This window comes from Sarcophilus harrisii, chromosome 1 (assembly GCF_902635505.1).
Source record: "Sarcophilus harrisii chromosome 1, mSarHar1.11, whole genome shotgun sequence".
Lineage (NCBI taxonomy): Eukaryota > Metazoa > Chordata > Mammalia > Dasyuromorphia > Dasyuridae > Sarcophilus > Sarcophilus harrisii.
In genome coordinates, this window is record NC_045426.1 from 662168029 (window position 1) to 662184902 (window position 16874).

A 16874-nucleotide genomic window follows, 5' to 3' on the forward strand; every position below is an offset into this window, starting at 1 on the left:
ATGCCCATCAATTGGAGAATGGCTGGGTAAATTGTGGTATATGAATGTTATGGAATATTATTGTTCTGTAAAAATGACCAGCAGGATGATTTCAGAAAGGCCTGGAGAGACTTATAGGAACTGATGTTGAGTGAAATGAGCAGAACCAGGGTATTATACACTTCAACAACTATACTGTATGAGGATGTATTCTGATAGAAGTGGATATCTTCAACAAAGAGAAGATCCAATTCATTTCCAATTGATCAATGATGGACAGAATTAGCTACACCCAGAGAAGGAACACTGGGAAATGAATGTGGATTATTTGCATTTTTGTTTTTCTTCCTGGGTTATTTTTACCTTCTGAATCCAATTTTTCATGTGCAACAAGAGAACTGTACAGATCTGCACACATATATTGTATCTAAGATATACTTTAACATGTTTAACATGAAAAAAAAAAAGGGCAGGTCAAAGTTTCCCACAGGCCTCTCAAAAGTGAGAGCAGCAGTGACTGTTGCATTTCTGGCTTGGACAAAATGGGGAGATCTAGACTAAAAAACAATAAACAAACAAACCAAAAAATCTGCACCAAAAAACCCCCACATTAGAACTGGGAGAACTCTCAGAACACAAAATCGAGAATGTTTGAGTCTGAAGTTACCTTTGGATACAGAACAAAAATAATCTGAAGGGGGAGGAAATTTAGAATTTAGAATGTCAGAACCAGACAGGGCCTTAGAGATTATTGAATCTAAATCCCTAATTTTAGCCTACTCTACCCGATGGAGAAGAGCAGGAAGTTGTCTGTTTCAATTCTGTTCAATTCAAACATGTAACATGCTCTGAGGTTCATGACAGAGAAATTGAAAAATGATACCATTCCTGTCCCCAGGGAAGTTACAATCTACTGGGGGAATAATGACCTATGTACCTATAATTATAATGAAAGGCTGGTTATAATTGGGACATAGAATCTGGGAGGACCCTGGAAAGATCTAGAAAAAAAATCTAGAAATAAAGGTTTTTCTCCTGGCTAGAAAAATTAGGAAAGGATTTAAATATGAGAAGGGGAAGGAGTGTATTCTATGCAAAAGAGATTTCAGTGATGTCCAGAGCTGGTAAAAGGGAAACACAAGAAGGGAGGGAGCATCCAGGGGCAAGAAGAGGGGATGTTGAATGGTCTTGTTTGGGAGGAAAATGGGCTACATAGGGGAGGAAGGAGGGAAGCATGAGGTAAGGTTAGAGAAATAAGACAGAGTCAAATTATAGAGGACCTTGAATGCCAGACCAAAGTTTTTATTTTATCCTACATGAATACCAGGAGACATCCAGGAGGGTTAGAAAAAGAAGAGACTGAATGCAGAGCCACATTATCAGGTTATTAAAACAGTTCAGGCAAGAAGTGAGGAGGGCCTCATGGGACAAGTTAGAGGGGGAAAGAAAAATAAGAAAGAAAGGAGTAAAAAAATGATTGAGGTTTTAAAGTGGGGTGACAGCAACTGAAATAGGAAAGTTAGAAGAAAGTAAAGCATATGGGATATGTGAAATTTGACTTTTGGACATAAAGTATGAGATGTTTTACATTCTAAGGGTCCTTTCTTCCCAGTTCTGACATTCCATGTTCTAAGACACCCCCCCCCCCAGCTCTGACATGCCAAGTTTTAAGGCTCATTCAGCTTTGGTATCCTGTGTTTCAAGACCCTCCAAGCTCTAACATCCTGAATTGACATTGTATGCTCTAAGGGTCCCCTAGTTCTGACATTCCATATTCTAAGGCCCTCCAAGCTCTGACATTCTGTGTTCTAAGGGACCTCCCAGCCCTGATATTCCCTGTTCTAAGGCCCCCCTTCCCACTGCTATGACATTCTCTAATTCTATAGGTCTTCTCAATTCTGAAATCCCAGTTGGGATATTATTCTGTGTCTAGGAGGCCTCTCAATTTTGTCATTCTGTATTCCAAGGACCTTTTCAATTCTGACAATTCCTTCCAGGGACATAGTGAATAGAATTCCAGGCCTAGAGTCAGGAACACCTGAATTCAAATCTGATCTCAGACCTTACTAGCTGTGTGATCCAGGAGAAATCACAATTCTGTTTGCCTCAGTTCCCTCAGCTATAAAACAAGCTAGAGAAGGAAATGGCAGATCACTCAGTATCGTGGCCAAAAAAACCTCAAAAGTAGTCATAGAAAGTTGGATATAACTAAACAAGAACAAATCCCTTTCAGGTCTGATAAGCAAGCAGGATTTCCTGGGGGCAGAATTTACCTCCTCCCCCTCTATCCGTACTCATCAAACCAGAACCTTTGTTTAGTTGTCACCTGCCCCCTTGGCCAGGCCACCTGGCTGGAGTGGAGAGCTTCCTGGGCTTGGAAGGGGGAGTAGATTTCAACCTGGCTCTTTCCCCTTCAATTTCATCTCTTTTTTTAGTGCAGAAAATACAAATAGCTGGAATAAGAAAGGAATAACATTTATATAACACCTACTATGTACCAAACACTGTTCTAAGTGCTTTTTGCAAATACCACCTCATTTGATGCTTACAAACCACCCTGGAAGGTCGATGCTATTATTATCCCCATTTTATAGCTAGGAAACTGAAACTGAGAGTAAATGATTTGCTAGGCTCAGCCCTGCTAAGTGTATGAAGTAGGATTTGAAGCTTAGAAGGAAATCTTTGGGAGACTTGTGACTTTATCTTTGGAAGCAACTCTTCTGTGATTTATTCTATAGCATGGCCCTGAGAAGTCTTTAAGTGTGTGGGTGGTCACATCTAGCTTGTATCAATGGCAAGACTTGAACTCGGATCTTTTGGACTACAAGGCTGACCTCCAAAAACCAATGGGGAAACTGAGGCTGGGAGAGGCAAAGTACTTCCTAGATGGCTCAGTGTTGATTAGTACACACTAAACCTCTCACAATCTCACTTTCCTTCACCATAAATGGTGATAATAATTGCACCTCCCTCCAAGGATTGTTGTGATGGTCAAAGGAGATAACATACATAATGGGCTTAGCCTCGAGAATGGCAACCAGTAGGCGTTTAATAAATGTATATTTCCTTTCTCTCTTCCTTCTTTCCATCCAACAAGAATTCAGGTGCTCCTCCCTCCCAGGCCAGCGCACTTTCCCCCACAACCCCGAGGGCCCCAAGGCTGGATGGCCTTCGGGAGTCCTCCTCCCCCCGCTCCTCCTCTCCCCTCCTCCTGCTCCTCTTGTAACCCAATTGAGCACTTTGTAGACGGTCCCTAAACCGGGAGGTTGGCTGTAGGGAGGGGGAGGGGGCGTGTCCTCCGGAACGACTTTAGTATCTTTCTTTTTTAAAAAATTATTTATTATAATTTAAAGGGGCCGCAGCCCGGGATCCGAAGCCTCCAACCCCCTGTTGCCGGCCGGGCGGGGTGGGTCGGCGACCGCCCGATGGGGAGCGGTGAGGGGGTGGGGGCGGTCACTGCAAGACCCTGGACTGGGGGGGCTGGCTGGGGGGACGGTCGCACGCCGCCGCAGCTCTGATTCAGAGGTTAGGAATTTGCATCTGATTGCCTCTGTCGCCCAATGATTCGTCCGTGGGGCGGGGAGCCCGCCCGGGGCCGCGGGAGGGGGGGAGGGGGGGCGGCGAGATACTGCGCGCCAGGAGAAATTTACCAATCCGGCCAAATCGGGGTGGGGGGGGTCGGGGTGGGGGGGCGCTGGAGCGCGCACGGTCTGCAGGGCAGGCAGGCAGGAGGCAGGCGGAGAGCGGCCAGGCCAGCCGGGGCCGGGAGAGCCGGAGCAGCCCAGGGCGGCGCGGGACGGACTGACGGACGGGCGGACGGGCGGACTGACGGACGGGCGGGCGGGGCATGAGCCGCCCGGGAGCACGGTAAGGCTGCCTCCTCGCGAGCCTGCAAGCGGGCGCCGGGGCGCGCCGGGACCTTTAAATTCGGGGCTCCCCTTCCCTTAGACCGGCGATTGGGAAAGAGGACGGTCTTCCCCAAAGTTGAGCAGGGAGTAGGGAGAGTGGACGGCTGGCCCACTACATCTGAAACTCTTCCCTCCCACCTCCTGAGCCTTCTGATTCTTTCGGGGTAACTGGGGCGGAGGGCTGGGAGAGCGAAGACGCCCCGAAGTTAGTCTGGGGCTAGGGGAAACGGGCGACTGGCCCTTTAAATCCGGAACTCTTCCCTCCCCCTCCCCGATCCTTCCTGGGCTATTGGGGGATGGCTAGGGTGGGGGGGGCAAGGAAGGCGCCCCAAAGTTACTCCGGGAGATAGGGGGAACGTGTGGCTGGCCCTTTAAAGCCGGAGCACCCTTTCTCTGTGGTGATTAGAGAGCCCCGAAGTTCTACCGGGGCCGGGGGCTGCTGGCCCTTTAAATACGAGACTTCCTTTCCTCGTGCAGTTGGCAAGGGCCCCCAAAGTTAGGCTGGAGCGTCTGGCCCTTTAAATCCAGGACTCCCCACTTAGGGCAATTAGAGGAGGCTTCTCTTCTCACGTCCTCCCCACCCCCCGCTCGGGCAAACACCCCGCTGAGTCTGGCTGGCAGGGAGGGGAGGGAGACTCCCCGGCAGTGTCCCCCACTCCGATATCCTCCCTGTACAGTGTTGGCCGGGACTGCTCGCACCCGGGGAGGCGCCGGGGCCTGGGCTGCTGCTGCTGCTTCAGCAGCAGCCGCTACCACCGCCGCTCCTCCTGGGCTGCTCCGAGCGGAAATCCTGTCCCCTGGGCGGCCCGGCCGAGCCGAGCCAGGCTGGGGACTGGGGGGGTGGGGTGGGGAGGGGGCTCCGAGTCCCCGCTGGGAGGGGTGAGGAGGACGCCGTTTTGGAGATTCTTTCCCCTAGGCTGCCCGGAGACAGAAGCAGCCACACTGTCTTCTTCATCCTCCTCCCTTCTTCTCTTCCTCTTCCTCCCCCCCCTCCCAGCGCTGGGGGCTGGGACTCCTGGGTCCCCTAGCAGTCCCCTCCACCCCCACCCCTAGGTTTCAGGCGCCTCAGAGGCTCCCAGGCACGGGTGGGGCAGGGGCCAGGACTGGGTGGCCGGAAAGGGATAGGACCCCCCCCCCTCCCCAACTGCAGAGCAAAGATGGGGGGGAGAATGGACTTGGTCGGGAAACATCGATTGCCCCGGGCCTGGCCCCTGATGACGGAACCTGGGGTGGGGTGGGGGGGAGGCCTGGCTCACACACGCTCGCGGAGGCTCACACTCACATATCTCTCTCACACCCTGATCCGCTCCACCACAAAGAGATACACAACCGCTGAGCTTACTTTCCCATCCTTAGAAACAGTCACTGCCATTCACTCAATCAACAAGCATTTATTCAGCAGTTACAAAGTGCCGGAGATCCTCTAATCTCTTAGGATATAAAGGAAAAGCCAGGACCTTTCCTGCCCTCAAGGGGCTTACGTTCTCTGGAGGAAGCCTGTCGGCCCGTAAAATCCGGTAAAAACTAGTTACCATATGGAGATACACACTCCTGCCGACTCAAAATGCAAATCGGTTCTTTCCAAGAAGTTCGAACAAATTCGGCGCTGGGTTTTTTCTCTGTCTCTCTCTTCTTCATTTCTTTTTCAGTTTCCTTTCTTTCCTATGAAGCTTCCCATCAGAGGCTGGGGCTACCCCTTCCCCTTCTGATCTCTCCCTTCCCCCATTTGGAGGCCTCTCTGTCCAGGGCCCGGGAGCCTTGCACAACACTTTAAATACTGGGTTTTGCAAGGGTCCTGGGGCCCCAAGCTGTGCTCCATAGAAGACCCAGATGTAGTTGGGGGTGGGAAGCAGACCCTTGCATGAAAGCCGCTGTAACTCTTTCCTTCCTCCTATCTAACCTTTCTGCCTCATCTTCCCACCCCCACCCCCCAGCTTCTGCCTAGATAGCATAGAGTGTCCCTTCTACCTACTCACCTCAAAATCCTTCTGACTTCAGCCATTCTAAAGTTCCTGGACCAGAGGGTGTAATAAATAGAGGGAGAACAAAGGGTTAATTGGTTTGGGGGGGGGGGCCTGGAGCGGCGGATGATGCTGTGGGGGAACTGGTGAGATTGTTTTGTTACTAATATGGGGAGGGGACTAGAGAGGGGGGGTTCCAAAATCGAGGAGGATCTTGGCTGGATCCCCAGGGGCCACTGAATACCCAGTAGTCCCACCGCAGAGCGATGTATGGGTTGTGGGTGGGCAAACCCAGACTCATAGACTAAATTAGAAGATCCCAACCCTTTCTCTGTCTAGTTGCCACCACCACACCCTTCCCCACGTGCCTACAGGATGCCCAGACATCCAGGTTTTCTGAGACCAAAGAACAGTTTTTCTTGAAGTTGCTGAGGTGGCAGGCCAGTCCAGCCCAGAAAATCGGGTTCAGCACTTCCCTTCCCTCTGGGGCAGCAGAAAACAGAGTTCCCTGGGAAGAAAAATGAAGCTGGGTCCCTCTGGCCCAAGTCTTGCTGTCCATTTTTGCCTTTTAGAGGCAAAGCTACTTCTTCCCCTCCACAGGACATGAGACTTTACTCCAGTTCTATTGATAGCCAGACTGGAAACATGTCCCATTTGTGGCAGTCTGGCCTGTGTCCTGCAGCTCAGGATAGGGACATTGTAGAAAGGGATGAGCAGGCCTGTCAGCCCGGGTGGGCCCCTCTAAAGTAGGGAATAAGGTCAGTCAGCCAAAGCAGGGTATTGCCACACTTTGACCGATCCCTTCCCTCCACCCTTTCTCCTCAGTCACCTTCTCTTTTTTTTCTTTTTCTTTTTTTTTTTTTTAAACCTAAGCCAGCCTGCCCCCAATGGGCTCTTGTCTTTTGGTCCTTTGCTGGGTTAGAACTTTTCTGGGAAGGGTATGGGTAAGTTGCTCAGTAGTCAACCTGGGTGACTGAATACTGGCTGCTTGGTGAACCCTGTACCTATTTGTGGACATGATAATTGAAGCCTTAGGGGAGGACAGATAACCATTCTTTGGACAGCCCTGGACCCAGTTAGGGCAGTTCATGATATCTGACCCCATGACTCCACTCCAGGAAGAATAATGAGATCCCCCTTCCTAAAGCTTTCTGAAACAATCTGGTTAATGGGGCCAAGTGCTAAGTCTTCATTTTGCAGGTGAGAAAATTGAGGTGCTGAAAGATTATGGGATTTCCATTTGGAGCTAACAGGGGCCTTTAGAAGCTACTGAGTCCCCCTCTTTGTAGTATAGATGAAGAAACTGAGGGGGAATGATGCTGTGATTGGACCCGGTTTAGATATTAAGTGTCTGAGGCCTTCTAGTCTGCTAAGCCTGAAAGGCACCTTGACTTCCTCAGGGTCACATAGTGGCTCACACCTGGAGCTGAAATCTTCCATTAAGAAAACAATCCAGGGGGAGCTAGATGGTGCAGTGGATAGAGAACCAGCCCTGAAGTCAGGAGGACCTGGCTTCAAATGTGGCCTCAGACACTTAATATATCCTAACTGTGTGAGCCTGGGCAAGTTACTTAACTCCAGTTGCCTCAGAAAAAAAAGAAAGAAAAAAAAAAGGAGAAAAAAAAAAGAGAAAACAATCCATCCAAGACATTTATAAGCCAAAAATCAGGAGGGCTGTGTTCTAGTCTAGGCTCAGTCTATGAGAGTTTAGACCGAGTCCTTTTCTCACCCTGGGCCTCAGAGTTGGATTTAGATGATTAGTGGAAGGGGGGGGGGGGGCTTGCTTGTGATGCCTGCTGGGATCTCAAATAACGTGAGGCTGGTTTAAAAGGCAAACAAACTTCACAAAAGACCACTGTCACTCGGAGCTCTTTTAGCCATCTAGTTAAAGGAAGACTCAGTGGACAAACCCCTTTCATTTCGAAACCCCTTTATGTACATTTAAAAACTGAGCTCTGATCAAGAATGATATTCCCATTTCTATAGTGTTTGAAGGTGCTTTCCCCACGATGACCTGAGATCCAGGGAGTGGGGTAAGTGACTTACCCAAAGTCCCTCAGTCAGTAAGTTCTGGACCCAAGTTTCTTGGTTTTAAGCCCACCTCTTTGCCCAACAACTTCATGAAGAATCAGGGAATTAGACCTGGGAGGGACTTTAGAGGTCATTTAGTCCCATCCCCTTATTGATTTTACAGATGGAGAAACTGAGACTCAGTTGATATTAAGCCTTTTGCCTAAGGTTACACAGATCTGATCTGAACTTAGGTCTTTGGATAACTCAAATTCATGGCTCTGTTGAACTGTTTCCCTGAGTGATGGGACAAAAAAATCTTTCTCCATTCAGCCTGGCCCTGAGGGTGGTTTGAAAAATTACCTTTTATTAATGATTTTTGTTTTCCTATGGCTAACATTTTGGATGCCATTCCCTCCCCACAACTACCCTCAGAGAAAGACATTTAAACCAAAATCACTGGCAGTTTATGTTCTGACCTGCATCCATAGTCTCCTACCTTATCCAGGAAAGGAGGAAGGAAAAGTAATATGGGTGGAGGTTTGACCTGGAGAAGGACTGCCTTCTTGTGGAAGGAGCTCTGGGCTGGGACTTAGCAGCCCTGGATTCGAGTTCTGGCTCTAACTTTAGAGAAGTTGCTTTTCTTCTTTAAGCTTCTGTTTTCTCATTTGTAAAATGGGGCTATTAGCAACCTTTGTACTTCCTAACCCACTAGGCTGTTTTAAAAGAAAGTACCTTGTAAAATCTAAACACCTTTAAAAATGGAGGTTATTATTAGTGTCTAAGCAAGAAAGAACCCACTATGATATTAATAATAATAGGAAGCATTTATATAGCACTTTTGGGTGTGTTCAGTGGTTTACAAATAGGCCATTTGATCCTCACAACAACTCAGGGAGACAGGTGCTGTTATTAGCTCCATTTTACAGATGAGGAAACTGAGGCAAACTGAGGTTGAATGGCTTGTTTGGGGTCACTCGGAAGCTGGATCTGAATGTCTCTCTCCACCTCGATGCCCACAATTTATTAATTGAAACTTAGAGAATTGGTATGGTTAAGTGACTTGTTCTGGTTTATGTAGCTAGAAATCTGCAGGTTAGATTTGAATCCTAATCTCTCTTGTTTCTCCAGTCCAACATTCCAGCTGCAGCCTTGGGGCTGGGGGGGGGGGGGGCTGGTAACCTAAGGAATATGAGATGTATATTCAAATAGCTGAAGGTTAGCATGGTGAAAAGGGATTAATTAGACTCATTTTGCTTGACACCAGAGGTAAGAAATTAGAATGGGGGGGATAGAGGGTGGGGGTATAGAAAGGCAGATTTAGGTTGACTGGAGAGGAAGAACTTTCTAACAATTTTTGGAGGCCCAAAGTTGGATGGACTGCCTTTGTAGGTAGTAGTGAATTTCCTGTCACTGGATGTCTATAAGTCAGAGTTTGAATAATTACCTGGTGTTTTTGAGGGACTTTCTGATGAGCCGGATCACAGTTCAGATTTTATTTGGGGTTTATGAATGGGACAAATTATTACTATCCTAGAATGCATAGCTGCTTGCCTCGTGGGGACGCCTGCTGGATAGGGAGCCAATAAAGTGGATGATAGAGAAAGTGGAAAGTGGGTGGTGTTAGAAAAAAGGTAAGATGTGAGGGCTGGGCGAGGGACTGATTGATGGGGTGGCTGAGGGAGAAAGGAATGGGAGTGGAGCAGAAGGCCCCTAGCCAGGCTCCCCAGGGAAGTAGTCAACTCTACTGCCCAGCTGGCGTCCTCAGGTCAGTTCTGGATAAGGGAATTGGGATGAAAACTGTGGACTGAGAAGGGAGGAGGGTTGAGGACTGGGTAGGCCCCAGCATTGTAGCAGAAAGGGACCTTAGAATATTGAATTCTAGAATTGTAGAAAAGGACAAGAAACTTAGGTGGTTTTTTTTTTTTTTAATATTTTGGTATTCTGTGATTTATGCATTTAAAAATGTTGTTTTGAGAAGGGATTGGGGGTGAGGGAATCCATGACAAAAAAAGAAGGTAAGACCCTTTTGTGGAAAAAGACTTCAGAACTTAGAACTTTTCTATTTGTTTGTAAGATTGTTGTTAGATTGTTCAGTCGATTTCATTTACGTCCAACTCTTCGTGACTACATCTGGGGTTTGCATGGCAAAAATACCAGAGTGACTTGCCATTTCCTTCTCCAGTTCATTTTATAGATGGGAAAACTGAGTCAAACAGGGTGAAGTGACTTCCACGGGATCACACAGCTGGAAAGTATCTGAGGCCAGATTTGGACTCAGAGATGAATTTTCCTGATTCCAGGCCTGGAACTCTATTCGCTGCACTATCCAGCTGTCCCAGGACTTAGAACTTAGAATGTCAAATTGGGAAGGATATTAGAATACAGAATGTCAAAGCTACAAGAGAGCTTTTGGAACCCTGATTCTCAGAGCAGAAAGGGGGCTTAGAATATAGAACATAAAACACCTTAGAACCCAGAATGGCAGAACTGGAAGTTCCCTGAGAATATATAATGCCAGAGCCACGGGAACGACCTTAGAGATGATCTAAACCAAACTCTTCATTTTTCAGATAGAGAAACTGAGGTCCAGAGGAGTTAAAAATGCTTTGCTCCAGGTCATAAAATTAGCTAATATAGCAGACAGCATTCACACTCAGGCTTCTTGACTACAAGTCCAGTATTCTTGCCACTGAGTTCTGTCACAGCTCTTTGGATCTCAGTTTCCTCAGTTTGTTCATTGACCCAGCTGTAAGACTCCAAGTGGTAGGTGTTGGCGGTGGGGGCTCAGGGCTGTCATCTCCTCCAGTTAGTTTCTTGACCTAATCTTGGGGTTGTGTTGGCAGCCCCCACCCTCTCTCTTCCCTGCTCTTTCCTCTGTGTAACTTTGACCAAAATAGGCTCTGGAACTGGGAGAAGTTCCTTCCCCACCCTCTCCCCATCCCCCTCCCTCCTTTCCCCCAGGTGCCACCATAGGAGTCTGACTCTTGGCAACTGGCCTCAGGGTGGATTTAGCGCCCTTATGCAGTTCTGCTGGATACTCAGCTGCTGAGTGGCCTTGCCCATCCTGGCAGAGTTCCACGGGTGTGTTTGCTGTGTGGGCATTTTGATCCAAACACGGCTTTGAATACAACCCAACAGTGGTTTTGAATGTGTGCTCCTTCTGTGGGCTCATCCGAGATCTGGTTTTGTCAGGAGGTTTGTCAAATAGCCCTATGCGTCCGGCATCACATGTTCCCCACCCCACCCTGGGAATCCTTTGGGCTCAGGGCTGAGGGACACAGTGGGAGAAGCCTTGGTCTAGATTTCTGTCCATGTGATGCCTTGGCTCTCCCTGATCCCCAGAAAGGAGAGGTCATCCCTTATATGTCAGCTCAGAAAGGGGTGCTTTGAGATCTAGAGTTGTCCCCTCGTTTCCCCCTCTCCCTACTCCATGGAGCCGCTGGTCAATGCTCTCACTAGCCATGCATCCCAGCCTCAGTCTCTTTGGAGGTGGGTCTGATTGCCTCCCCGGTGCTAGTGGTTTCTAGTGTGGGGTGAGTGAGTGCTGAGATCAGCAGGTAGGCTCTGGGCCAGGTGGAAAGAGTCCTGGGCTGGGCGTTTTGACTCCTGCAGCTCGGCGTCCCACCCCCAGGGAACCCAGCTTCCTCTCTCTGGATTTTTAGTGTCACCCCGAGATTCCCCCTTATTTTGTAAGCCCCTTGAGGTCAGACCCTGTTTTTCTTTTTCTTATTTGTGTCACCTGGGCTTAGCGCCATGCCTGACATACAGCAAGCGCCTAATATTAATCCGCCATTGACTGAGAGACTGGACTTCCCAACTGTGTGTGTGGAGTGGGGATCTCTTTGGGCCATATAGAATCTGGGCTTGGAAAGACTTGCCTTCAAGTCTTGCCTCAGATTTTTCAAGGCACAAAATCAGAATGATAATACAGCGCCCGCCTCCCACGGTGATGGTGAGAGAAATCCTTTAGAAATAAGAACTGTCATCATTCCTTTAAATATTTGTCAGTATTTGAGGTTCTTCATCTTCTGGAAATGGTTCTAGACTGGGCCCCTGAGTTTGGAGATAAGCTGGCTGGGCTCAGATTGCAAGATTTTAGAAGTGGGAGGGATCTTAGAACCATCTAGTCCAAAGTGCTCATTTTACAGATGGGGAAACTGAGGCCGAGCTTAGGGGCTGAAGCTAGGGGCAGGAAGCGGAATCTTCTGATTCCAAGTCCATTGCTCCTTCTACTGTGCACATTATTTGTCACAGGAGGGAAGGCTTCAGTCTTATCCATGAAGCCCAGAGAGGGATGGCAGTTTGTCGGGAGGCAATCAACCTAGTATGTCTTAAACTTTCTCTTTCTGCTCCAGGGTCCTTTTTTCTTTATTATCCTTCTCTCCTCCCACCCCCTGTCTATTTCTTGGTTGATGTTAGTCTTTGGGAAGCTTTGGACCTGCCTTCTCTCCCCCCAGATGGAGACCAGACTTAGGCACAGGAATTCTGGGTGTCCCTTCTCTTGGGAGGGGAGGTTCTAAGCGTCCCATCTTTGGGAGCTGGAACTGAATGAGATTCCACCAATGAGAGTAGCCCTATCCCCCTCTCAGGGCCCTGATAGGGGTGGACAGACAACCAATAGCAGCTCCCTCATTTGTATATGTGGAACTTAGAACTTGGAATACCCACATGCAGACCCTGGGCCCCAGATGGCCCAGGGAGATCACAGCCAATCAGCTGCTGAGGCAGGGGGGAGCCTTCCCCACCTCTGTTTATGAAGCAACAATTCTGGGGGTTTCTCAGTCCCCAGGGGTCAGCCTGATGAGGTGCTGTTTATCTCTCCCTGGACTCCAGCAGGTGCCAGGGAAGGCCGACTTTAATATTAATGAATTGTCTCTGGAGGTGACCCCAGACCCCTGGGTTGTAGGTGAGAGGCAAAGGTTATTGGGGAAGGGAAGGATTCTCAGCTCTGCCCCCAAGGAGCCCCCGTAGCCTTGGAGGGAACAAGTCAGGGGAGACTAACCAGAGTCCCAAAGGTCCTTATGATGATAGGAATTGAAAAGGGACAGAGGGGATACCCACGTAGGCCCAGGTTCTCTTGGTCTACTTAGAAGAAGGAGAGATGGAGTAGCTGGGTAACTCGGGGTTCTCTGTCCCCAGCTTCCCAAGCTTGATCCTCCCAAGCCCTAACAGATTTAAAATAGTGTGGATTTCTTAGATATACTAGCTTGTCCTCCCTTTTCCTTCCCCAAAGCCCCCCATGACTGCTCTATCAGGGACTTCTCTCCACAGAGTCTAGTGGAAATACCCCTTTAGTCTTGGAATCAGGAGAGAACTCCAACCCATATTTAACTAACCAAGTCATTTACATCTATGGACATGTTTCCTTATTTGTAAAATGGGACTCAGTACTTTAGGGGACTTCACCCATCTCCTCTTGTTGTAAGCCTTCCAGTGCCATAGAAATGGGAATTAGCATTCCCTTAGCCATGTTCCCTCTATCCAACCCAAAGGCCCTTCCTCTTGCTCGGAGTACCCCAATTGGCGGGAGCCTCTACCCATTGCCGGGACAATTTTTAGAGCCTTTGGGAATCGGGGCTGGGTATAGCACAGGTTATGGTAGAACCAGGAACAGGAGTTTTGAAGTGAAGAGAATCAGGAAATTTTGAGTTTAAATTCTGCCGCTGATATCGTCCAACTCTCTCTAAAGTGGGGACCATCCCCATGTTCCTTCCTTTGAATGGCTGATGAGAAGAAGGCACTCCCTCCAACCCTTAGCTTCTCCTTGTCCTGGGATTCTCCAAGACAGGGAGCTGCAGAGCAAGCAGATTCTGGTCTGCATTTGGGAAAGGGAATTTCCTCTTTGGAAGCATCCATGAAGGCGGGTCCGGGCCCCGGTATTGGGGTGCTGGTCTCGGGTGCTGGTTAGGTTGTCTTGGAGACGGAGGGCTTGAGAACAAGCGCCCAGCCATGGGGAGACGTGATGGCCAAATGGGGGTGGAGGATGGAGGCAGAGAGCCTCCCAGCTCTCACCATTTAGCTAACTCGTCTTTTCCGTCTCTCCTTGCCCAGACAGGTTCTCAGAAGTTCCTGGATGAAACAGGCCTGAGCCAGGTTGAGGCAAATAGGACTTGCTGACCTCAACCCCCCGTGGCCCTGCTGCTGGTGGCGAAGGACACTCCCCAGCCTCACTCTATCACGGGAATCCTCCAGGGGATGTCCAGCTGAGTAACCGCCTGAGGCCGGAGGGCTGGCTCCTGGTGACCTCTGGGCTTGTGTCCCGGCCAGGGACTGGCCCAGAGTCAGTGGAAGAGGATAGCCCAGCCTGGCCCTTCTCCCTCCTTTCGCTGTCATCGAAGCCCCCCCCATTCGCCACGCTGCAGTGCGGCCCGCCCGCCCCCCGGCGCCTCCCCCCTTCCCCGCCGGGCCCTGCCCTGCCGCCCCCCTGTCCCCGGGCCCTTCCAGCCCCTGGCAGAAGGCGGACAGCCATGAAGCTCCACGCAGTGATGGAGAATCTTCTGCAGCGGCAGCAACGGGCCCGGCAGGAGATGGAGGCCCGGCAGCAGGCGCCAGAGCCGCCGGGGCCCGCCATGCCCCCGGGGCCCGGTCCCACCGCTGACGACGGGGAGCCAGAGAGCATGCGCATGCAGCGGGCCCAGATGGCGGCCCTGGCGGCCATGCGGGCGGCGGCTGCCGGCCTGAGCCAGGCCCCGAGCCCTGGAGGCTCGGAGGGGAGCCCCATGTCCGGCGATGAGGAGGATGAGGAGGAGATAGAGGAGGACGAGGTAGCCGCGGTCCCACCTGCACGGGCAGATGAGCCAGCCCACGGGACAGAGGGCAGCCACGGACGCTTCCAGGAGCTGGTCTCGGAGGAGGAGGAGGAGATGTGAGTCACGGGCAGGCAGGAGGGCCGGGAGTCGGGAGGCCACAGACCCAGGAGGGGACAGGCCTCTGTTTGCTCGTCTCTGAAATGAGGACGTTGGAGTAAATGCCCATTTTCATGTGTTACATCTTTGGCCGTGTGGGAGGGATATCCAAAGACCTGCCCCAGATGATCCCGGCTTGGTTGTTGGCCCATTTCACAGATGAGGATCATCGAGGCTCTAGCCCATGTAGCTACTGCTGAGCCTCCTGCCCCTACTCCTCCTTTTTAGGAAGCGTTTGTGCCATTCTCTGGATTCCCCCATTTCCATCTCTAGAAGTAGAACCGAGAAGGGGCCAGTGTCCCACCCCTGCTAGAAAAGGAACAGTTGTGTGATGGGATAGGTTCCCAAGATGGGAAAACTGAGGCCCAGAGAGATGGGACTAGCCCAAGCACACTCAGCTAAGCCAGCTGGTCCAGGCTCACATGAACTTGATCCTTTCATCCCATTGGAGAAAGGGGGGAGGGCATGTGGGTCCTGCCATTGATTCAACTTCTGCCCTTTTCTCCTTTGATCTAGGAAACAAAAATGGGAGGAAGAAGACTTTGATGAAGACCCTGGGGAGGAGGAAGAAGAAGAAGAGGAGGAAGAGGAGGAGGAAGATGACTATGAAGAAGAAGAGGAGGAGCTTGGAGAGGAGGGTTTAGGTCCGGCTGGCCGGGCCAGGCTGGGCACTGGCTCCCTGCTCCCCCGGAAGCCACCAGCTCCCCAGCCCTTCCTGGGGGATGCGTCCCGGATGCTGGGGGGTCAGGATCGCTTGGCTCCAGGACTCACCCACCCAGGCACCTCTCAGCTCCCACCTCAGCCTCAACCCCCTGACCACGGGGACTGGACGTATGAAGAGCAGTTTAAACAGGTAGGACCTTGGACTCTGTTCCCTTATGCTGTGGAGGCTGGATTGTTCTATAGGCACTGGGCAGTGGCCCTGTGCGTGGGAGCCTTTGCCCTCGATGCCGTGTGCTGTGCCTTGTGACTTTGTTGGTTTTGATTGCTGGACTCTTTTTCTAGTAAATCTATCCCAGGGAGAGACCCCCTTGGGGGGAAGGCATCTCCATTTCCCCGTCTTGTTCCTCTGATCGCTTCTACCTCCAGATGGGACTAGTCATTTCCCTTGCCCCCCTGGATCAATGTGTGGGATATAACAGTGATCCCCACTGGGGCTTGCCTGGCGGGCGAACAGATAAAGGGCCTGGCATCCAGAAATGGGCAGGGGTCCCAGGAGATTAATGGAGCTTAGCACCACAGGGTTAGGTATCGGGCAGTGGGCCCAAGTCTCAGCAGGTGGACAGAGCTCATTGCCAAGGCCGTGGCTAACGGCAATTCAAATCTGACTCAATAGACTGTTGAACAGGTTACTGTCCATGGTATGAAGCCTTGTGCTTTGTGCCCAGATTGATAGGAAGCTTAGATAGGGCACCCACGGGCCCTGCCTTTATGGAGCTCATTGTTATCTAAGACAGGGCTTCTTAACATTCCACTCGCTACTCCTTTTCTCCTGAGAAAGTTTTACATGACTTCAGCCATATGGGCACATAAAATAGGTATACAAACTAATATGTACAGAAAATCACCATTTCATAACCCCCCAACTCAGTTACGAGACCCCATATAAGGTCGTGAACTACAGTTTAAGAAACTGGGGTCTAATTAGAACAAGACAGAAGCACGACAGCTAGAGAACATACTCTTCATGAGAAGCAAACAGATCGTTGTGTTGGGTTGGAAGGGGAAAAAGCCATCACTGATGGGGGCTCGGAGAAATCTCCATGCCTTCAAATTTCTTATTTGTCATGTCATCTTAAATGACATTCTTCTCACCTTTCTCTTTATATCACGTTTACTTGTAGATCTGCTTCCCTGCTATTAGACCCCACATTAGTTTTTTAAATTGTGATATTCCTTATACCCTCAGTCAATAAACAATGTCACCTTCCATGTATAGGCATTGTGCTAATTACTGAGGATACTAAAAGAGGCAGAAGATAGTCCCGGCCCCCAAAGAGCTTACCATTTAATGAGGGGAAAAAACCAACAAATGTGTACAAATAAACTACACAGAGGCAAAATAGGATCTAGCTAAGAAAAGGAAGGCACTAGTATCAAGAGGGTTC

At 50.0% G+C, this 16874-nt stretch overlaps 1 protein-coding gene across 6 annotated transcripts in view; it reads left to right on the forward strand.

The window, feature by feature from the left end:
* The first annotated feature begins 3348 nt into the window (after positions 1 to 3348).
* The window catches only part of ARID3A (AT-rich interaction domain 3A), a 74838-nt gene continuing 61312 nt past the window's right edge, over positions 3349 to 16874 (forward strand). The window contains exons 1-3 of one of the 6 annotated variants that reach the window (XM_031948014.1): positions 3349 to 3385; positions 13917 to 14726; positions 15283 to 15619. In XM_031948014.1, the coding sequence (XP_031803874.1) occupies positions 14329 to 14726; positions 15283 to 15619 (735 nt within the window). In that variant the 5' untranslated portion in view covers positions 3349 to 3385; positions 13917 to 14328. Of the gene's footprint in view, positions 3386 to 3684; positions 3847 to 10136; positions 12768 to 13912; positions 14727 to 15282; positions 15620 to 16874 lie in introns of those variants that run through there. The other 5 variants (XM_031948012.1, XM_031948008.1, XM_031948011.1 and 2 more) reach the window with 5 other exon arrangements.